We start from the raw sequence: 20,153 nt of genomic DNA, 5'->3' as shown, positions 1-20,153 counted from the left end.
TTGCAAAAATCTATCATTTGCCCGATAACAAATGTTGGAAATGTAAAGAAACTGAAGGTACATTCTTTCACCTTTGGTGGACATGCCCAAGGATTAAGGCTTTCTGGGAGATGATTTATAATGAATTGAAAAAGGTATTTAAATATACCTTCTTGAAGAAACCAGAGGCCTTTCTCCTGGGCATAGTCGGCCAATCGGTGTTAAAGAAGGATAGAGCTTTCTTTATGTATGCCACAACAGCAGCAAGAATACTTATTGCAAAGTATTGGAAGACACAAGACCTACCCACTCTGGAAGAATGGCAGATGAAGGTGATGGACTACATGGAATTGGCGGAAATGACTGGCAGAATCCGAGACCAGGGAGAAGAGTCAGTGGAAGAAGATTGGAAGAAATTTAAAGACTATTTACACAAATACTGCAAAATTAATGAATGCTAGAATGATGTTGGATTGAATTTAAGTGGTTTTTAGCTGTAATGGTATAAAAGAATATGAAAAAATGGATTTTTAACAGGTAAAAATTTAATGCTATAATATATTAAGATTAAAGATCAGGATAAAACAAAGAGGGAAAGGGTTTGCTGAACTAATAAACTGAACTGGAATACAAAAAAGGGAGGTATGAGGAGGTCCAGGAAACAAGCAAATGAAAGATAAGTGATGGAAAGATTGAATTGTTTTTAACTATTTTTATTTTGTATTTTTTCTCTTTTTCTTTTTCATTTTGTAATATTGTGAAAACCTTAATAAATATCTTTTAAAAGAGAGAGAGAGAGAGAGAGAGAGAGAGAGAGGGAGGGAGGTTTCTTCAGGATCCTGAGTGCCTGTCAGCATGATCTGCCTGAAGTGACGCAGAAAGAGGAAGATCCCGAAATGTTAATAGGGAGAATCCTGTGCAGGAACAAAGTGAATAAGCATGAGATTGTAGGTATATTCTCAGTTATATGTTTATGAAAGGAAAGAATATGAGTCTGGACATTGCATATCATATATATGTGTGTGTAAAGCTCCTTGATGTGACATGGGTCACACACACACACACACACACACACACACACACACACAAAAGGGGAGCCAAGGGCTTTCAATGCAGTGTGTGAAAGGTAAAGATAGAGGGACCCCTGACCATTAGGTCCAGTCGTGACCAACTCTGGGGTTGCGGCGCTCATCTCGCTTTACTGGCTGAGGGAGCCGGCGCACAGCTTCCGGGTCATGTGGCCAGCATGACCAAGCCGCTTCTGGTGAACCAAAGCAGCGCACAGAAACGCCGTTTACCTTCCCGCCGGAGCGGTACCTATTGATCTACTTGCACTTTGACGTGCTTTCGAACTGCTAGGTTGGCAGGAGCTGGGACTGAACAACGGGAGCTCACCCCGTCACGGGGATTCGAACCGCTGACCTTCTGATCGGCAAGTCCTAGGCTCTGTGGTTTAGACCACAGCGCCACCTGCGTCCCTTAGTGTGTGAAAAGGGCGACCCAAATGATCAGAGGAATGGAGCCCCTCTCCTATGAGGAAAGATAGCAACACTTGGGACTTTTTGGTTTGGAGAAGAGGCAAATAAGAGGAGACATGACAAAAGTTTATAAAATTGTGCCTGGCGTAGAGAAAGGGGACAGAGAGAAGTTTTCCTCCCTGTCTCCTAACACTTGAACTGGTGGACATCCATGGAAGCTGGATGTTGGCACATTCCAGATGGACCAAAGAAAATCCCCTTTTCACCCAGCACAGGGTTAAACTGCGGAACTCCCTCCCACTGGAGGCACCAACCTGGGTGGCTTTAACAGAGGATCAGGCAAATTCACGGAGGAGGAGGAGGAGGCGGAGAGGGCTGCCAACCACAAGGGCTCTCGGGGTCCCTCCAGAGCATCCCAGGAACTCTAGCCCACCCCTCACAGATCCGCGACCCCCAGCATCCCTGGCAAACCACACTTCCCAGGATCCTTCGGGTGGGGGGGGAGAGGGGAGCCGCGCTCTCTCGGGGTGGGGCGTGCGGACCCGAGCGAAGACTCATATTTGCTGCTTTCCGCCAGAGGCCGCCATGCCCCCCTCTGGCCGCCAGAGAGCAGCAGTGAGCTTCTAGAGACCCCCTGCGCTTTCCTAAATTCCAGATCAAAGGGAAGGTCAAAGTTTTTGCCCCGTCCAGGGTGGTTTAGCCTAGTGGGCAGGCGGGGGGGGTCGCAGGAGGAGGATTAATCCCCCCTGCTCCCCCCTCCCTGCCTCTTCCAAGCCCCCTTCCTGGGGATTTGGCGGTGGGGGGGGGGAATGCAGCCGCGTTGCCATGGAGACCACCGCCTGGGGCAAAGCAGACTAGAGGAGAAATCCAGAATTCTCCCCGCCACCCGCCAGCCAATAGCCGGGGAAGCGAGGCGAGGCGGCGAGACGGGGCAGGAGAGGGTCAGCCGCTTCAGAGAAGACGTCCCTTGCTTTGATGTTTCCTCTTGGGGGGGGGGTTGCGGAAAATAGCGGGTGGGAGCCCGGAGGAACGTGGCGCAGTGTCGCCTAGTGGTTAGAGTGCCGGGCTGGGACCCAGGAGTCCGGGGTTCAAATCCTCACTCGCCAGGAGTGACGCTGGGGCAGGTCACTGCCTCTCAGCCTGACTTCGGGCTGGGGGGGGGGGTTATGGGGATCAGATGGGGACAACCTCGCCTGGCACCTTGAGCTTCTTGGACAAAAGGTGGGACATAAATTATATGCCAAGCAGCTAGGCGGGTGCGGGCAGAACTTTGGGATGGGTCCAAACGGAAACACAGGGAAGGGCAGATGCAGGAATCTTGTGGTGTGGTGGTGGGGTTTTTGTGGGGAGGGGTCCTCCACTAGTGGGCAGATTCCCTGTGGGAACAGTGCTGACTGGCATGCTGGCCCTCTGCCAACATCAGGGCCCCGTTGGCACAGCTCAGATTTGTGGTGGCTTGTTGTACTGAACACCACAACCTGTGTGGGGGGGCGGGTGTCTTTCCACTCAAGGCCTGACTTGGGGGCAGCTCCCTGCAAAAAATACTAAAACCACGATACAACGCCACACACTAAAAACATCCCTGGACCTTCGGGTGTCTTTTTAAAATGATGTAACTCTTTATCTCCTCAACATCTGGCCGCCAAGAAGGCCCTCTGCCTGGTTCCCTGTAACTTCACTTCTTGCAGGGAGGGACCCAGTCGAAGACCCTCGAAGGAGGACCTCAGGGTCCAAGCTGGGGGTGGGTGGAGATGCTCCTTCAGGGAGACCCACCTTTGGATGAGATTGCCCAGGTAAGAAGGGGGCCACAGGCTGTCTCTCTCTCTGCTGTTGCCTGTGGGAAGATGCCTTCAACCCTGCAAGGAGAGAAGGGGTGGGCCTTAAAATCTGGCCCTTTCCTCTCCCAGATGTGAGAGACTGCACAGGAAGAAGAAGAAGAAGAAGAAGAAGAAGAAGAAGAAGAAGAAGAAGAAGAAGAATTTGTTATTTATACCCCGCCCATCTGGCTGGGCTTCCCCAGCCACTCTGGGCAGCTTCCAACAAAATATTAAAATACTGTAATACATCAAACGTTAAAAGTTTCCCTAAACAGGGCTGTCTTCAGATGTCTTCTAAAAATCTGGTAGTTGTTCTTCTCTTTGACATCTGCTGGGAGGGCGTTCCACAAGGCGGGCGCCACCACTGAGAAGGCCCTCTGCCTGGTTCCCTGTACAGTGGTACCGCGGGTTAAGTACTTAATTTGTTCCGGAGGTCTGTTCTTAACCTGAAACTGTTCTTGACCTGAAGCACCACTTCAGCTAATGGGGCCTCCCGCTGCCGCCGTCCGATTTCTGTTCTCATCCTGAAGCAAAGTTCTTAACCCGAGGTACCATTTCTGGGTTAGTGGAGACTGTAACCTGAAGCGTCTGTAACCTGAGGTACCACTGTAACTTGGCTTCTCGCAGTGAGGGAACCGCCAGAAGGCCCTCGGATCTGGACCTCAGTGTCTGGGTAGAACAATGGGGGTGGAGACGCTCCTTTAGGGATACAGGACAATGACGCTGTCTCCATGCGCATCCCAGTCACCCTCCCGGTGCCTCCAGGAGCTGCACAGTTCAGAGGGCATCTGGTCCCAGAACCAGGGAAGCCCCTTTGAGATGAAGACCCAGCAGCAAAGTACCCAAAAGGTTGTGCAAGAACCCCTCTGGGAGGTCAGAGAGAACGAGAGAGAACTGCCTTTGCAAGGAGGGAAATAAACTCTGAATTGCCTTCAGCCTGAGGAAACCTTTGTCTGTGCCGAATGTCTTAATTCTCTGCCTCCTTCGGCCTCTGGAGGTGATTCAGAGATGCCTGGAGAGTCGTCAAGAGACGCCCATCATCACTAAACTTCTCAGACAGATTTCAGCAACCCAGATGGCGCCTGGACACCCGTCCCCAAATGATCTGGGGAACTCCTGTCTGAAAGCGACACAGGGCTTGAGAACCAGATCCCAGGCGTTTTTTAAATGTGATGGGGGAGGCGACTTACTCCCAGGAAATTCAGGAATGTAACCATGGTTTCTCCCTCCCCCCCTCAAAAAAAGCTCACAAACCTTCTGATCAAGTCACATCAAGGAGCTTTACTCTCAAGTAAAATAGGCCTAGGAACCTGGACTTGAACCCCTATGCCCGGTTGCCACCCGCTCCAAGCAAGACAGTGCAGTGTAGTGGTTAGGGTGTTGGGCTAAGATCTGGGAGAGACCCAGGTCCCAAAGGCCATGAAGCTCACTGTGGTGACTTTGGACCAGTCCCTCACCCACCTCACAGGGCTGCGGAGAGGATAAAATGGGTGAGGGGAGAAGTCTGTGGGCCACCTTGAGCTGCTTGGAGGGAAAAGGTGGAGTAGTCAGGTAATAAACGAACATCAAGAAGGTACTTTGCTGTCAAGTTCTTCATCTTTGGTGATCCCTCGTAGCCAAGTAAGATTGTCTTCCATAAACACGGTTTTAACAATGAGTCCGTAAGTGACGGCAGAGGGCAATTCTGGATCCAAATGGGCCAGGAAGGCAAACCTTGACCCTTGAAACGTAGGCCTGGTTTTCCTGCTTTGCTAGGATTCCTTCCTGCCAGTCATCAGACTGATCCTCAGCTGATCTGCACAGGGAGCGTATTGTGCTCAGAGAATTGGACATGCCCCACGCTCCCTGCTGGAGAACATTCAGGCTTACTCAGGAGTAGCTGCCGTTGAGATCCATGGGATTTCCTCCCACCCAGGAAGGCAGCTTCCCAGGCTCCTGTTCAAACCAGCCCTTTACTTAGAACCATGAGGACTAGAATTTTACTTTATTTCTTTGGAAGAAAGGTGCGGCTCAGCAGGCAGAGTATCTGCTTCCCAGGCAGAAAGCCCCAGCTTCCAAGTAGGGAAGGACCATCAGCGCCACCTGGAACCCAGGCCAGCGGCTGCCAGCCCAGGTCGACCACCCCAGAAGCTGAATTCATCATCCCTCAGCTCCTTTGCCATCCAGCCACATGGCATTTCCGTGAGGCTGGCCTGGATGACCCTGAAGGTCTCTTCACTTCCGTCATTCTCACATCTGGAGGGCGCCGGGTTGGAGAACACCGCCGTCCCCACCAGCCCCATCTGTAAGGCCTCCGCCTGAGGAGCCTTTAAAGATAAAGGTAAAGGGACCCCTGACCATTAGGTCCAGTCGTGGCCGACTCTGGGGTTGTGGCGCTCATCTCGCTTTACAGGCCGAGACGTTTGTCCGCAGACAGTTTTTCCGGGTCATGTGGCCAGCATGACTAAGCCGCTTGGCGAACCAGAGCAGCGCACGGAAACGCTGTTTACCTTCCCGCCGGAGCGGTACCTATTTATCTACTTGCACTTTGACGTGCTTTCGAACTGCCAGGTTGGCAGGAGCAGGGACGGAGCAAGAGGAGCTCACCCCGTCACGGGGATTCGCACCCCCGACCTTCTGATCGGCAAGCCCTAGGCTCTGTGGTTTAACCCACAGCGCCACCCGCGTCCCTATGAGGAGCCTTTACACGGGAGTAAATCCGGATCGGGGCCTCCCCTGCCGAGCCGCGTCCACACGTGCCAGAACTTTGCCCAAGTTGGCTGGAGCAGCGGGTTGCGCCTCGGCGCCTCCTCCGCCCGCTCCTCCCCGGAGGCCAATCCGGAGCGCCTCTCTCCCTTCCCCCGGCGCTGCCTGCTTCGCTCTCTCCTCCTCCTCCCCCCTCCATCCCAAAGTGGTTCCCGGCGCGCTCCTTCTTCCCTCCCTCCCTCCCTCCTCTCTGCCTCCCTCCCTCTCTCCTCCTCCTCCTCCTCCTTCCTCCGCCTTTTGTGCTACCAGGAGAGGCGCCGGAGCCGGAGCGGAGCGGGTCCCCCGCCGGACTTGCTGGTGGCGGCGGCGGAGCTGCTGGGCGGACGACGGAGCCCCGAGCGAGCGACGGACCCCGGCCGGCCCTCCGGGAGCGATGCTGGTCCTGGCCGTGCTGTGGGTCTTCACGGGAGCCGACGCCGCTTTCGCCCAAGGTAAATCCGGAGCCGGATTCGGAGCGGAGAGAGACTTTTCTCTCGCTTGTTTTGCGCCTCGACGGCAGCGCTGAACCGAGGCTGGCTTGTTCCGTTCGTGGCGCGCCGGGGAGAGGCGAGGTTTTTCGCTCCCCTCCTGGGGAGAAAAACTTGGAGGGGGGGGGGGAGAGATTTAGGAAAAGTGCGGATCGGATCCCAGGACACCCCCAGAAAGGGGAGAGGCGTTCCCACGGGTGGTTGGTTTTTTTTGGGGGGGGGTGTCTGGATTTGCAGTGCTCATCGTGGAAAGGGGGTGCAGTCGGATTGAAATGGGGGGGATGAGCGTCGTTGCTTCCGAGGAGGGGAGTTGGGGGGGGGGGCGGAAGGAAGGAATGAGAGTCGCTCCCGGCCCCGCTTCGGATTTGCAAGGGGTGTAAACAGGAGGGGAAACTCCGATGAAGCTGATGGTTTTTTGGGCGGAGAGGTATTTTAAAAACGGGGGCCCCGATTCTGCGGCCGGGGCGGGAGCGAAACGAGCGTTAAAGGATCCGGGGGGGGGGAGGATCGGGCCTGTTTGGAGGGCGAGGGCGAAGTTAACTGGATGAAGCCCCCCACTCCCCCCCCCCCAAAAAAAGTAGGATCGGGATCAGAGCGGTGGATCGGTCCTCTAGGCTCGTGCATCGTGGGCGAGGAAGGCGGCGGATCCAGCCACGTTTTCTCCCGATCCTCCTCGCTCCCTGCTTTGTGGGCTTCGCTCCCCGGCAATCCGCAGCCTTCGAAAGACCGCGTTACTCGCGAGGAGGGAGCCTTGAACTCTGTGCGATTGCGGGGCGGTGGAGGAGATCCTGACTCGCGAGTAACCTTCATCCGGAAAGAGAGACAAGCCAGCAGCCCTCCCCACCCCCCAAAACAAAGCCCATCTCCCTTCTTCCATCTCACACCCGCCCCACATTTGGAAGCCAAACTCGGGGGGGTTTTTTGGCTGATGTGGGGAAAAAGTTAAGGCCGAAAGGGCTTTAAAGGGTTTCATTTGCGGATGGGGGGGGGGGGCAGAGAGAGAGATGGAAAAAGTGAAAGCGACTCGATCAGGGTGCGCGCGTGGGGGGGGGGGCGATGTTTGAGGGATCCCAGGGGGAGGAGGAGGAGGGAAATGTGTTTTTTCCCCTCCCCTTTTCATTTTTGGAGCCTCCAGGAAAGTTAAAAACATGTCAGGGGGAGGAGATGTGAAGCGGGGGGGGGGGAGGAGGGGGGAGGGGGGAATAGGTTAGGATGGGGGGGATTTCCCAGGCACCCAAACCTCCCCCCCCCCCGCCACTGCCTCCCAATCCAGCCGGAGGGGGAGAATTCTTTCCGAGGCGCACGCCGGAAAAGATTTGGTCCTGGGGGGCGCTGTTGGTGTGGAGGATGGACTTGTGGCTCGTTGCAAGCGAGGATGGAGCTGGTCGTGGCCCAAACTTGGGGGGCGGGTGGGGGGGCTGGAGAAGAGAGAAAATGAGGGAGGGGGTGGTGAGAGCGCCTGGTGCCGGTTTGGGGGTCGGGGGGCGCTGGGGGGGGCAGTTGAATCAGCGCTGATGGCCGTCCCTCCGCCGTCTTCCTTGCCACTCCCCACAACTCCTGGGGGTGGAAGGGGGGCGTTGTAGTTCAGCAGCATTGGGGGGGCGCGGGTTCCCCACCCCCTTTACCCGCCTCCTCTATTGCCTTGATATCCCTCCTTTTGTTCTCTGAGCTGAGCATGCCTGGGTCTCCCCCCTCCTCATTTAACCCCCACAACAACCTTGCCAGGTAGGTCAGTCCGAGAAGGATAGAGACTGGGCCCAAATTTGCACCCAGGGCCAAATGGGAAGACGTCTTAGCGTTAGAAGGGACCATGAGGGTCATCTAGACCAACCCGCTGCAGGGCAGGAATCTTTCACCCAAGCTGGGACTCGAATCCAGAACCCTGAGAGTCTCATGCTCTACCAGCTGAGCTGTTATTCCTGGTTCAAACCCTGTTGTGTCTCGGGCCCTAGTCTGATGCTCTAACCACTACACCACACTGCCCTCTATGTGTTGTGTGTACAAAAGCTCTGGGTCCTGTACTGGAGTCTGTTGTCCTTGAACTAGGTGGACAGCAGTGGGTGAAACCTTGAAAAGAAAGAGGGAAGGTGCTTGGCTTGCAGAAGGCCAGCAGAGTAGAGCTGAGCGGGGCAGGGGATGTCTGCCTTGGGCCACTTCTGCTGTGGAACGGAGGAAGATGAAGGTTCCTTGTGCAACATACTAACAGAGCCTCCCCTTTCCGTGGCAGTCTACCCTGGGAGGCCACAAAGGCTGGCAGGATTGTGGGCAAGGTGGCTTTTGGCCTGGCACAGATTTTTGTGTGTTTTTTTGGCGGGGGGGGGGATATGTGGCGCCGACATCCTTGACTTTAGGATAATGAGGACTCTCTCTGGTCCCTGGAAGCCTTCTGTGAGAGGACACGGGGTGCATGGTTAACCTGTGGAACTCCCTGCTGCAGGAGGCAGTGGTGGCTTTGAAAGAGGACTGGATGAATTAAGAGAGGAGGAAGGAGGCCATCTTGGGCTACTGTTTGCCCCCCTGGCTATTGTCTGCCTAAACAACTGGAGGCAGCAATGTTCCTGAATGCGCAGCAGTGGAAAGGAGTCCTGAGTTCAGATTCTGCCTGCGGGTTTGCCAAAAGGGGCATTTGGTTGGCCCCTCCGAGGCCCTGACCCAGCAGGCTCTCTTTATGGCCTGTTACCCTATTACTCTGAGTAGGCCCATTGGAATTAATGGACCTAATACAGCCATTTCCTTCCGTTCCATTGGATGGGGTCCAATGCTTGTCTTCCTCCCGAGTAAAGCCCATTGAATTGGAACACAAATCACTAACTTGGGTCCACTGATTTCAGTGGGTCTACTCTTGAGCAGAACTGAGCTGTTTGGCTGTGAAAGGGACTCCCAGGGAAGGCGGTGGACTCTCCTTCACTGGAGGTTTTTAAAGAGGCTGGATTGCAAGGGGCTGGACTAGAAGACCTTTGGGGGTCCCTTGCAACTCCACAATTCTCCGAGTTGGAATACAACCTGGTAGGTCTACTCATGAGCATGACTAGCATTGGAGGCAGACCTATTATTGCAATATTTCAAGCCCCTAGCTACAAGGGAAAAAGATGTCTTCTGATGGGGTGGGGGTCCCAAACTGTGTTTCTCTTTAAAATGCTATAATCTCTCTCCCCTCCCCCGCAAAAAAAATCCTCTTTTGAAGAAAGCTCTCTCTCTCTCTCTCTCTGTGTGTGTGTGTGTGTGTGTGTGTAGAAATCTCTGGGCCCTTCATTGGCTGAGATCCCACTCAATTTTTGCAGGGGGGGGCAGCTGAGTTGTCAAGCTCCTCCCCTCTGTGACCACATTCCTTATAATTAAAAAGAAGGGGGAGGGGGAGGAGCAGCCTCTTTGCATAGCCTGGAGGGGAAAAGGAGAGAAATTGGGATTTTCAAATGAGGGAGGGGGCAGGGGTGGGATTAATTGGAAGGGACACCCAGAGCCATCTAGTCCACCCCTCTGCAATGCAGGGAGAGAGGGGGACCTCTCAAAGAGAGCCAAAATGGGTTTCTGCTTCTCTCTCCCCACTCACCGCCCCCCCCCCCACTTCCCTGAGGCCTCTTCCCTCGGGTGGTTATTCTGAGTTATTCTCTGGGGCTGAGCAGCAGAGGAAAGAGAGCTTTCTATTTAAACCAATTTAAGGAGAGAAGGGGGGGTGGAGACCAACTGGGGGGGAATTACTCTGAAATAAAGGCATGTAGAAGAAATTGTGTTAATCGGGGAGGTTCCAGAGGGATGGATGTCGTTTTGTGTGTAATTCTCTTTTTTTTTGCTTCCATGGGGTGGTCGGCCCCACCGATGATGATGAACCCTGGTCCTTGTTTAGGCGCAGGGCACAATCCAATTGGACCGCACAAAAGTAGCTATGGTTTACGCCAGATATAATCCAGGCGGGAGTTCTTCCCCCCCTGGCTCCCCGGATGCTGTGAGACTACAATTCCCATCGTCCTGTGTCAGTTCAGTTGTCGTGGGTGATGGGAGTTGTAGTCCAAGGACGCCTGGGAATGCAAAGTTGGAAGGACTCGGATCTGCATTATGAGCTTAAAACACACACGCCACTATTTCAAACTCTGGATCAGGCCAAAGGGGACTCCTCTAGCCCAGCCTCCTGTTCCCACAGTGGCCAACCAGTTGCCCAAAACAGAAAGCTGCAAGCGAGACCTGAGTACAGAAGCAGAACTCTCCCCACTTATGATTCAGAGGGAGAACAGAACAATCGTGGCTAATAGCCATTGCATGTCAATATCCAGTTCAGAAGGCATTTGGACTGGGGCAAACTGGCGGTCGCCCCAGGTGTTAGAGGGCAGGATGTGGGGGGAGATATCTGGGGGTGTGAGGCAGGGCTGGGGTGTGACTCTGTGGCCGATCACCTGCCTGGCATGCAGAAGGGCAGAACTTTGCCGGCGATTGTACAGTGGTACCTCGGGTTACATGCGCTTCAGGTTACAGACTCTGCTAACCTAGAAATATTACCTTGGGTTCAGAACTTTGCTTCAGGATAAGAACAGAAATCGTGCGGCGGCAGCAGGAGGCCCCATTAGCTAAAGTGGTGCTTCAGGTTAAGAACAGTTTCAGGTTAAGAACGGACCTCCGGAACGAATTAAGTACGTAACCCGAGGTACCACTGTAATGAAATGATTTTAGATGCTGTATTATTTTACTGTTGTGAGCCGCTCTGAGCCCGGCTTCGGCTGGGGAGGGAGGGATATAAGTAAAATATTATTATTATTATTATTATCATCATCATCATCATCATCACAAGGACTTGAGGGAAGGCCCATGGCACCTGCACTGCATGCAGAAGGTCTCCCGCATCTCGGGGGGGGGGTTGCCTGAAACCCTGGAGAGCTGTGGCTGCCAGTCAGTGCAGGCAGACCGAGGCCCTGACTTGGGGAGAAGGCAGCTCCTTATGAGGGAGGGCTGGAGCTCAGTGGTTAGAGCACCTGCGCTGCATGCAGAAGGTCCCAGGTCCCACCCCAGACGCATCTCTGGAATATCAAAGGAGCTGTGCATGTATTGAAATTACCCTGAGGAATGAGCGAGTGTTTACTGGGGGGGGGGGAGATACGGATGAGGCTGAGAAGGAGGCCGGGGCGGCTGGGCGCTCGCTTGTGTGGCGAGGCTGGATGAGCCTCATCACTCTTCATTTCTCGCTAAATAATTTTCTGTATTTTATCTAAATGAAAGTCATTCTTCTTCCCCCTCCCCCCGTCCCCCCCACCCCACCCTCTTTCAATCTCCTGCAGGGCTTCTCCCCACAATGGTGTGTCACAAATTGAAATATTCATTCATTTTCCGAGGCCTTTTCTCTCTCTCTCTCTCTGTCCGCATGGATTATTTTTCATTTTCTCCTCTCTCTTTTTTTTCAGGGGGAAGGATGGGGGAAATTTAAAACGGAAAAGATTAAAGATAATTGTGTGTGGTGTGTGTGGAGAGGAGGGAGACCATTGAAAACAGAGCAAAACTCTATCTCTTTTTACGGGGGTTCAGTAAACACCCCCAACACTATCCCACGTTGCAACCCGGGGATATCAGACGGGGTCAGCTCTTCTGCTAGATAGCAGGGTTGCCAACTTTTGGCGCTCTGCTCCTCGGCCTTTTCACAGCAGCCAGGAGCTCGGAAATTTAGGAGGCAGAAAATTCCACCGCGTCCCCCAACATCCCTTTATCTCCTTGGCAAAGCAAAGTTAAGTTGTTAACGGCAGAGGAGCAAGGGCAGAAAAAAATGTTGGCAACCCTGCTATAGAGGCAAACGCTTTCCAGGATTAACATGGCAGAGGGTCTTGGACGGAGATGAGAAGGTTGGTTTTGATAGCACACTCTTTCTCCATGGCATATGGAAGCATTGCTTCTTGCCTGGTCACCTGCAACGAATTGGAATAGTTTCTAGGCGACCAAGCAGTGGTGATCACGGAATCACAGAATTCTAGACTTGGAAGGGACCGTGAGGGTCATCTAGCCCACCCCGCTGCAAAGCAGGAATCTTTCACAAGCCTGGGATTAAGAGTCTCGTGCTCCACCAACTGAGCTATCCCACTTGCTATAACTGCGGAGAATTGACTTGGGGGGTGGGCATTGATCTATATATCATTTCATTCATTTATTCCGTAAAATTTAATGAATCTTGTTACTTTTGTTTCAGGTTAAATCTTTTCAGGTTGCGTCCCGCGGCGACCCGGAAGTACCAGAAAGGGTTACTTCCGGGTTTTGCCGCTCGCGCATGCTCAGATGCTCAAAATGATGTCATGCGCATGCGCAGAAGCAGCAAATCGTGACCCGCAGACGCTCATGTTGCGAACGGGGCTCCGGAACGGATCCAGTGGTACAGAGGTACCACTGTAAAGGTAAAGGTAAAGAGGAGCCCTGACCATTAGGTCCAGTTGTGACCGACTCTGGGGTTGCGGCGCTCATCTCGCTTTACTGGCCGAGGGAGCCGGCGTACAGCTTCCGGGTCATGTGGCCAGCAGGACTAAGCCACTTCTGGCGAACCAGAGCAGCGCACGGAAATGCCGTTTACCTTCCCGCCGGAGCGGCTCCTGTTTATCTACTTGCACTTTGAGGTGCTTTCGAACTGCTAGGTTGGCAGGAGCAGGAACTGAGCAATGGGAGCTCACCCCGTCACGGGGATTCGAACCGCTGACCTTCTGATCTCAAGTCCTAGGCTCTGTGGTTTTTTGTTTTTTTTAATGATATTTATTAAAGTTTCCAATAAAAAAAGACACATCAGTAAAAAAGAGTTAAAAGTAAAAAAGAAAAATACACAATACAAAAATACACAATACACAATACAAAAAACAAAAAACAAAAAAAGAAAACAGTTAAAAACAATACCACCTTTTCATCACCACTTTTAAATTTACTTATTTTCTGGACCTCCTCATACCTCCCTCTTTTGTATTCCAGTTCAATTTGTTTGTCCAGCAATTTCTTTCCCTCTTTTTTAATCCCAATCCTTAATCTTAATTAGGCTCTGTGGTTTAACCCACAGCGCCACCTGCGTCCCAGGTACCACTGTACTTGATTGATAAACACATACACGCAACCTCTGGGCAAATTTAGGTGCTTCTCAGTTCCCAGCCAGAGGATTGGACAAATTCAAGGAGAACACAGCTATTGAGGGCCACTGCTAGCCACAGTGGCTATGCCCTGTCTCCATAGTGAAGAGGAAGCAATGTTTTTGGAAGCTACAGGAGACGAGATGGTTGCTCTCGTGCTCGGATCCTGCTGCAGGTTTCCCAAAGAGGCATCTGTGGTCGGCCCCTGCAAGGACAGGAGACTAGACTAGATGGTCCCCCTTTGGCCCGACCCAGCAGCCAGGATCTTCTGTGGTCCTTAGGGAACCTCCAGCTCCAGAGACAGTCTATCTGCATTCCCAAGTTCTTTGGGGCAATTGGCCCCTGTGAGTGGGGACAGGAAGCTGGACTAGACGGGCCCCCTTTGGCCTGATCCAGCCAGCTCTCCTCACGTTCTGATGTCTCCTGGCCCCATAGCAAGGAAGCCTCTCTCGCTGCCGCCGCTCTGAGGTTTTCCTGCCCACCCCCTGTAAGAAGCGGTGTAAATATTGTGAGTGGCACTCGGGAGATAATAGCAGTCTGACTGCAAATTGATTAGTGCTGTGTGGAAACTGCCAGCCTGGGCTGCCCACGCAGACCGCCTGCCACTTACCTGCCGGGTTCGCTCGGAGGGAACAGGCGGAGGCGGGGGGGGGGGCTGGCATGCAGAATGCGGGGGGGGGGGAATGGGTGCGGAGGAGCAGAGAAGGACTTTGGTAACATGGCGCCCGGAGCGAGGACTAAATTTTGAGCTCCTCCTCAACTATTTCTTATTTTCACGATAATTGGTACAGTTGCTTTTTATGCATCTTCTCAGTAGGTATCCATATAAAACAGGTATTATTATTAATATTATTATTATTTTGAACCCAGTTATTATTAGCCGGCACCGCCCTAAATCTGGAGCTGGTGGGGAGATGGATTAAAACCTTCCTCCCGTGGGGAGAGGGAGGAGCTCAGCTCCCTAGAGACCAGGGAGTTGCGTGGAAATGCAGACATCTGCGGCTGTCCTTTGTACCCCATTGCTGTCTCTAACCATTGGCCCTGCTGGCCAGGGCTGGCCGGAGGAGCAGCCCCACAGCCTCTGGAGGGTGTCATTTTTGCTGCACCTGCTTTAGGGTCCTGGTCAGGGGAGGGGCGCCCTCCCCACTAGTCCCATCATCGCCCCGACCACTGGTCATGCTGGCTTATTTATTTATTGCAGAGATAGCCCAGCTTTTTCTCCCTGGCAGTTAAGGGGTGTCATTCATGGTTCTTCCTCCGCTTATTTAATCCCCACCACAACAGCCCTGTGAGGTAGGCTGAGAGGCGGGCGCTTCAGGGAAGTTTTTAATGTGTGACATTTTTAATCTTTATTGGAAGCTGCCCAGAGTGGCTGGGGAAGCCCAGCCAGATGGGCGGGGTACAGATAATAAATTATTATTATTATTATTATTATTATTATTATTATTATTATTCATGGCTGAGTAGGGGGGTTCGAAGGTTCATCTCGCCTGGGCCCTAGTCTGACCCTCTAACTACTGCAGCACACAGCTCAAGCCTTACTTGAGAATAGCTTAGGAACATAGGGACCTGCCAAAGTTCATTCGTTCTTCACGATCATGAGGACTTGAAACTTGCATCCTTTAAAAGAATGGATTAAAATTAATAGAAGGCTGAGAAGGTGATTAAAGAAGAAGAATGAAGTGGCGACATCAGGAAGCAATGGACATATGTTTGTAGCAGGCGCGGGAAACCTCATTATTATTTTTTAATTGTATTAAATTTAGATAATTTGGATCGATTTGTTAAAATTTGGAAAATTGATATACCGTATTTTTCGTTCTATAAGACGCACCAGACCATAAGACGCACCTAGTTTTTGGAGGAGGGAAATAAGGAAATAAATAAATCTGAATCTCAGAAGCCAGAACAACAAGAGGGATCGCTGTGCAGCGAAAGCAGCAATCCCTCTTGCTTTTCTGGCTTCTGGGATAGCTGCGCAGCCTGCATTCGCTCCATAAGACGCACACACATTTGCCCTTACTTTTTAGGAGGGAAAAAGTGAGTCTTATAGAGCAAAAAATACGGTATATAAAAGAAACTTGCATCCTTTTAGAAGAAGGCCAGTCACTCGTTGGCAGATGGTCCCAGCTTCAGTTGCCAGTGGCCTCTTCCGGAGGGACTGGGAACGCCCCCTGCCGGCAACCCTAGAGAGCTGAGGCTGCCAGCCAGTGTAGGCAACATTGCAGTTACCCCTGCACCCGCCCACCTGCTCCTGGGCTCCCTTTCCAGAGCCGGCACTCTGCCCCGCAATCACTGGCGTGGGGGTGGGCGGTGCCCCTGAGCTCGTGCAGAGTGCCACTGCCTCCCTTTGTGTCGAGGGAAGGGCTCCGAGATTGAAGGGAGCGTTTTCTGTGCGTTTCCTCCTCTGCCGACCTCTGGAGAGGAGCCCAAGGTTGGCGCTGCCTGCTGACGGGAGAGGAAAGGGCAGGCAGGCAGCCTCCCCAGCCGCCCGTCTCGGCTTGTCTCCCGAATCTCCCTTTCCGCCCATCTCCGGCTGCCATGGCTGTCTATCAATCAGACTCGCACTCGCCTCCCGCTCTCCTTCCAAGTCAAAACGGATCCTGCGGAGGATGGCTCTCCCCCCGGGACTCTCCTCGCACTCGTCTCCACGGTGTTTGGGCAGGCCTGCGTTGGAGGGGGCAGCCCAAGTCTTTGAGGTGGGGAGGGGAGGCTCTCCTTCGCTGGGGGGGGGGGAAAGGGTGGAAGTGTGTGGGAACTTCCTAGAATGTGTCGAATCCCAGAACAGTCAAACTGGAAGGGACCTCAAAGGTCATCCAGCCCAACCGCCTGCAATGCAGCCTCGGCCGAGATTTCCAGTAGAAGCTGAAGTGGGCAAGAGCGCCTCTGAGTTAAGTGCAGAGTGCCAAGCTGGTTCCATCCTAGCCCTGCCCCTCCGCTGTGGCTCCTGGGGGCTGGAAGCTCTGGGGTGCCTCTACTCTAAATCCAGGTGTTGCTGCACCCCTTTCCATCTCTGCAGGGCGTTGGGCTAAATTATTATTATTATTATTATTATTATTATTATTATTATTATTTGTACCCTGCCCATCTGACTGGGTTTCCCCAGCCACTCTGGGCAGCTTCCAACAGAACACTAAAATACAATAACCTATTAAACATTAAAAGCTTCCCTAAAGAGGGCTGCCTTCAGATGTCTTCTAAAAGTCCGATAGTTGTTTATCTCTTTGACGTCTGGTGGGAGGGTGTTCCACAGGGCAGGTGCCACCACCGAGAAGGCCCTCTGCCTGGTTCCCTGTAACTTGGCTTCTCACAGCGAGGGAACCGCCAGAAGGCCCTTGGAGCTGGACCTCAGTGTCTGGACAGAATGATGGGGGTGGAGACGCTCCTTCAAATATACTGGGCCGAGGCTGTTTAGGGCTTTCAAGGTCAGCACCAACAATTTGAATTGTGCTCGGAAACGTACTGGGGGTTTCTTCCAACTCTACAATTCCATGATTCTACGTTAGGGAACATGGCTTTGCAAACAATGTGCATGTTAGGCAAAGTTACATTATTTATGATGATGATGATGATGATGCAATAAGCGTATACTAGGATAAATTTGCAATGCGACGCTGGTGCATTTTCACAGGGAAAATTCTTTAGAACTCCCAAATGATGTCCAGAACTTAAGAGTGTCGAGACAAGATCCTCAAAGGTCCAGATCTGCCACCCAATCTGCAAACCAGGGCTGCTGTGTGGCTGCAGGGGCTCTCCCCCCCCCCCACGCTGGGCTCCGAAATGAGACACCTGAGACTCAGAGGGGCTGGTGGGTGCTGGCCAGGTGAGCGGATTCCTCTGGAAGGCACCCGGATCCTGCAGCCTTTCTTCTGATTAATCCAGCTGTGTCAACAGGTCCCCGAGGCCGGGGGATGACGTGTGTGGCCCTTTGGGTGCTAGCTGCCTCGTGAGTCACTGCGCGTGTTGTCTGGCAAGCCGTCTAAGGGCGGGACGCCACCGCTGAGACTTAGCAAGCCTCGGACCAGGCACTGCTTGTCAGCCTCACCTACTTTGCAGGGTTGCTGTGGGGAGGGGGGAAAGCACACCCCCCCGAGCTCCCTGGAGAAAAAGGTGGGATATACATGCAAGAAATAAATAATATTGTAATAAATGAGCAGATTACTAGATGGGGGGCAGCAAAGTACTCTGGGGAGAGGCGGGCACCTCTGCACATGCGCATGGGCACTCTTGCTTTGTGTGCCTGGCAGGGGCAAGGAGGGTCCTAGCTTCAGGGGGGATCTTGAACTGTGCTTGTGTGAGGGTTGGAGCACCTCCTGCCCGATCACCGGAGGAATTCTCTGTGTGGCCATGAAAATTTGGGGGGCCATATCCCAGTGTGGAGGGACGCGGGTGGCGCTGTGGATTAAACCACTGAGCCTAGGGCTTGCCGATCAGAAGGTTGGCGGTTCGAATCCCCGTGACGGGGTGAGCTCCCGTTGCTCAGTCCCTGCTCCTGCCCACCTACCAGTTCGAAAGCACGTCCAAGTGCAAGTAGATAAATAGGTACCGTTCCGGCGGGAAGGTAAATGGCGTTCCTTGCGCTGCTCTGGTTCCCCAGAAGCGGCTTAGTCATGCTGGCCACATGACCTGGAAGCTGTACGCCGGCTCCCTCGGCCAATAAAGCGAGATGAGCGCCGCAACCCCAGAGTCGGCCACGACTGGACTTAATGGTCAGGGGTCCCTTTACCTTTATCCCAGTGTGGGGGTGGGGAGAAAGAAATGGGGAAGGGGAAGAAATGGAGGCAGTGAGAGATATTACTTTCTTGGGCTCCATGATCACTGCAGATGGTGACAGCAGTCACGAAATTAAAAGACTCCTGCTGCTTGGGAGAAAGGCAATGGCAAACCTAGACTGCATCTTAAAAAGCAGAGACATCACCTTGCCAACAAAGGTCCGTATAGTTAAAGCCATGGTTTTCCCAGTAGTGATGTATGGAAGCGAGAGCTGGACCATCAAGAAGGCTGATCGCCGAAGAATGGATGCTTTTGAGTTATGGTGCTGGAGGAGACTCTTGAGAGTCCCATGGACTGCAAGAAGATCCAACCTCTCCATTCCGAAGGAAATCAGCCCTGAGTGCTCACTGGAAGGACAGATCGTGAAGCTGAGGCTGCAATACTTTGGCAACCTCATGAGAAGAGAAGACTCCCTGGAAAAGACCCTGATGTTGGGAAAGATGGAGGGCACAAGGAGAAGGGGACGGCGAAGGACGAGATGGTGGGACAGTGTTCTTGAAGCGACCAGCATGAGGGAGGCAGTGGAAGACAGGAGGGCCTAGCGTGCTCTGGTCCAGGGGGTCACGACTAAACAACAACACTACTACTGTGGGGCCTCAACAGTGGAGCGTGCTGGGGGCGCTCTGACCATCTCCAAAATGGCAGCCTGGGTGCCCCCCCTGCCCGTCCAATGGTGTGTTGATGGCAGATTCCTTTCCCCTCCATCTCACGCCAGGCTGAGTGGAGCCATTGTCGCAGCTCAGCCACCCGTGGCAGCGAGAATCAAGGGGTGAGCTGGGGCTGCAGGAAGAGGCTGCCTTGTGGGGGGGATGGGGCTTGCCTGGCGGGGTGAGGAAAGGCAGCCTCCTTGCATTCCTTTGGGGGTGCCTTGCAAACAGTGGGGGGAGGCGGCAAAGAGCAGGACGTGTTTGTAGGGTAAAGGGGGGAACTGAGTGCGATCACAAGCCAAAATAAAAGCATCATCTCCCCTGCCAGGCCCAAGTAGAAGGCCAGCTTGGGTCTATTCATTTCAGTGGGTCTACTCTAAGGAGCTATACCTTAGAATCGTAGGGTTGCAGTGTTGGGAGAGGACCCCGAGGGGCAGTTGAGAAAGGAGATTGTAGAGCTTGAAAAGTTTCAGGGCAAAGTCATCCAGGGGGCGGAGCGACTCCCCAGTGACTTTTTAGTTTAGAGAAAAGGCAAGTAAGAAGCGAGAGGATAGAAGTTTATAAAACAATGTGTGGCACAGTGGAAACAGGCAGAGAGAAGCTTTTCCTCCTGCCTCCTAACACTAGAATCCATTGAAGGTGAATGCTGGGAGATTTAGGACAGATGACAGGAAGTCTTTCTTCATTCTGCACAGAATTAAACTGTGGAACTCTCTGCCACAGGAGGCAGGAATGGCCACCAGCTTGGATGCGTTAAAAGAGGATTAGGCCAATTCACAGAGGAGGAGAGCTCCACAGTTGGAAGCAGCAATGCTTCTGAGTACCAGTTTCTGGAAACCAGAGGAGGGGAGAGTTGCTCTTGGGCTTGGATCCAGCTTGCAATCTTCCCTTTCGGGCATCTGGTCGGCCACTGTGAGAACAGGAGGCTGGACTAGATGGGTCCACTTTGGCCCGACAGGCAGACTCTAGCGTCTGCCACCTTCCGAGGGAGTCTGCTCAGGGGGCATGTCCAGGGCAGCTTGGACGCGTGTGTGTTTGGATGAGAAGCCTGGGCAGGTTTTTCGGTTGCAGATTAAGAGTCATGACTGGGGGGATTTTCCCAGCCTGATTCCCTTCTTTGCACTCCAGCTCCCATCAGCCGCAGTCCAACCCAACCCCAGTTCCAAATTCTCTT

At 53.1% G+C, this 20,153-nt stretch overlaps 1 protein-coding gene across 1 annotated transcript in view; it reads left to right on the top strand.

Moving 5' to 3' along the window:
• The first annotated feature begins 6,259 nt into the window (after positions 1-6,259).
• KIRREL1 (kirre like nephrin family adhesion molecule 1) overlaps positions 6,260-20,153 on the top strand; it is a 105,150-nt gene continuing 91,256 nt past the window's right edge. The window contains exon 1 of the mRNA XM_080986012.1: positions 6,260-6,450. Coding sequence (XP_080842138.1) covers positions 6,393-6,450 — 58 coding nt within the window. The 5' untranslated portion in view covers positions 6,260-6,392. The remainder of the gene's footprint in view (positions 6,451-20,153) is intronic.

The sequence above is a fragment of the Podarcis pityusensis genome, assembly GCF_964106645.2.
Source record: "Podarcis pityusensis genome assembly, chromosome: 16".
In the NCBI taxonomy this organism is placed as follows: Eukaryota; Metazoa; Chordata; class Lepidosauria; order Squamata; family Lacertidae; genus Podarcis; species Podarcis pityusensis.
The sequence above is the reverse complement of the archived record's forward strand: the minus strand, read 5'-3'. Positions and strand labels throughout refer to the sequence as shown.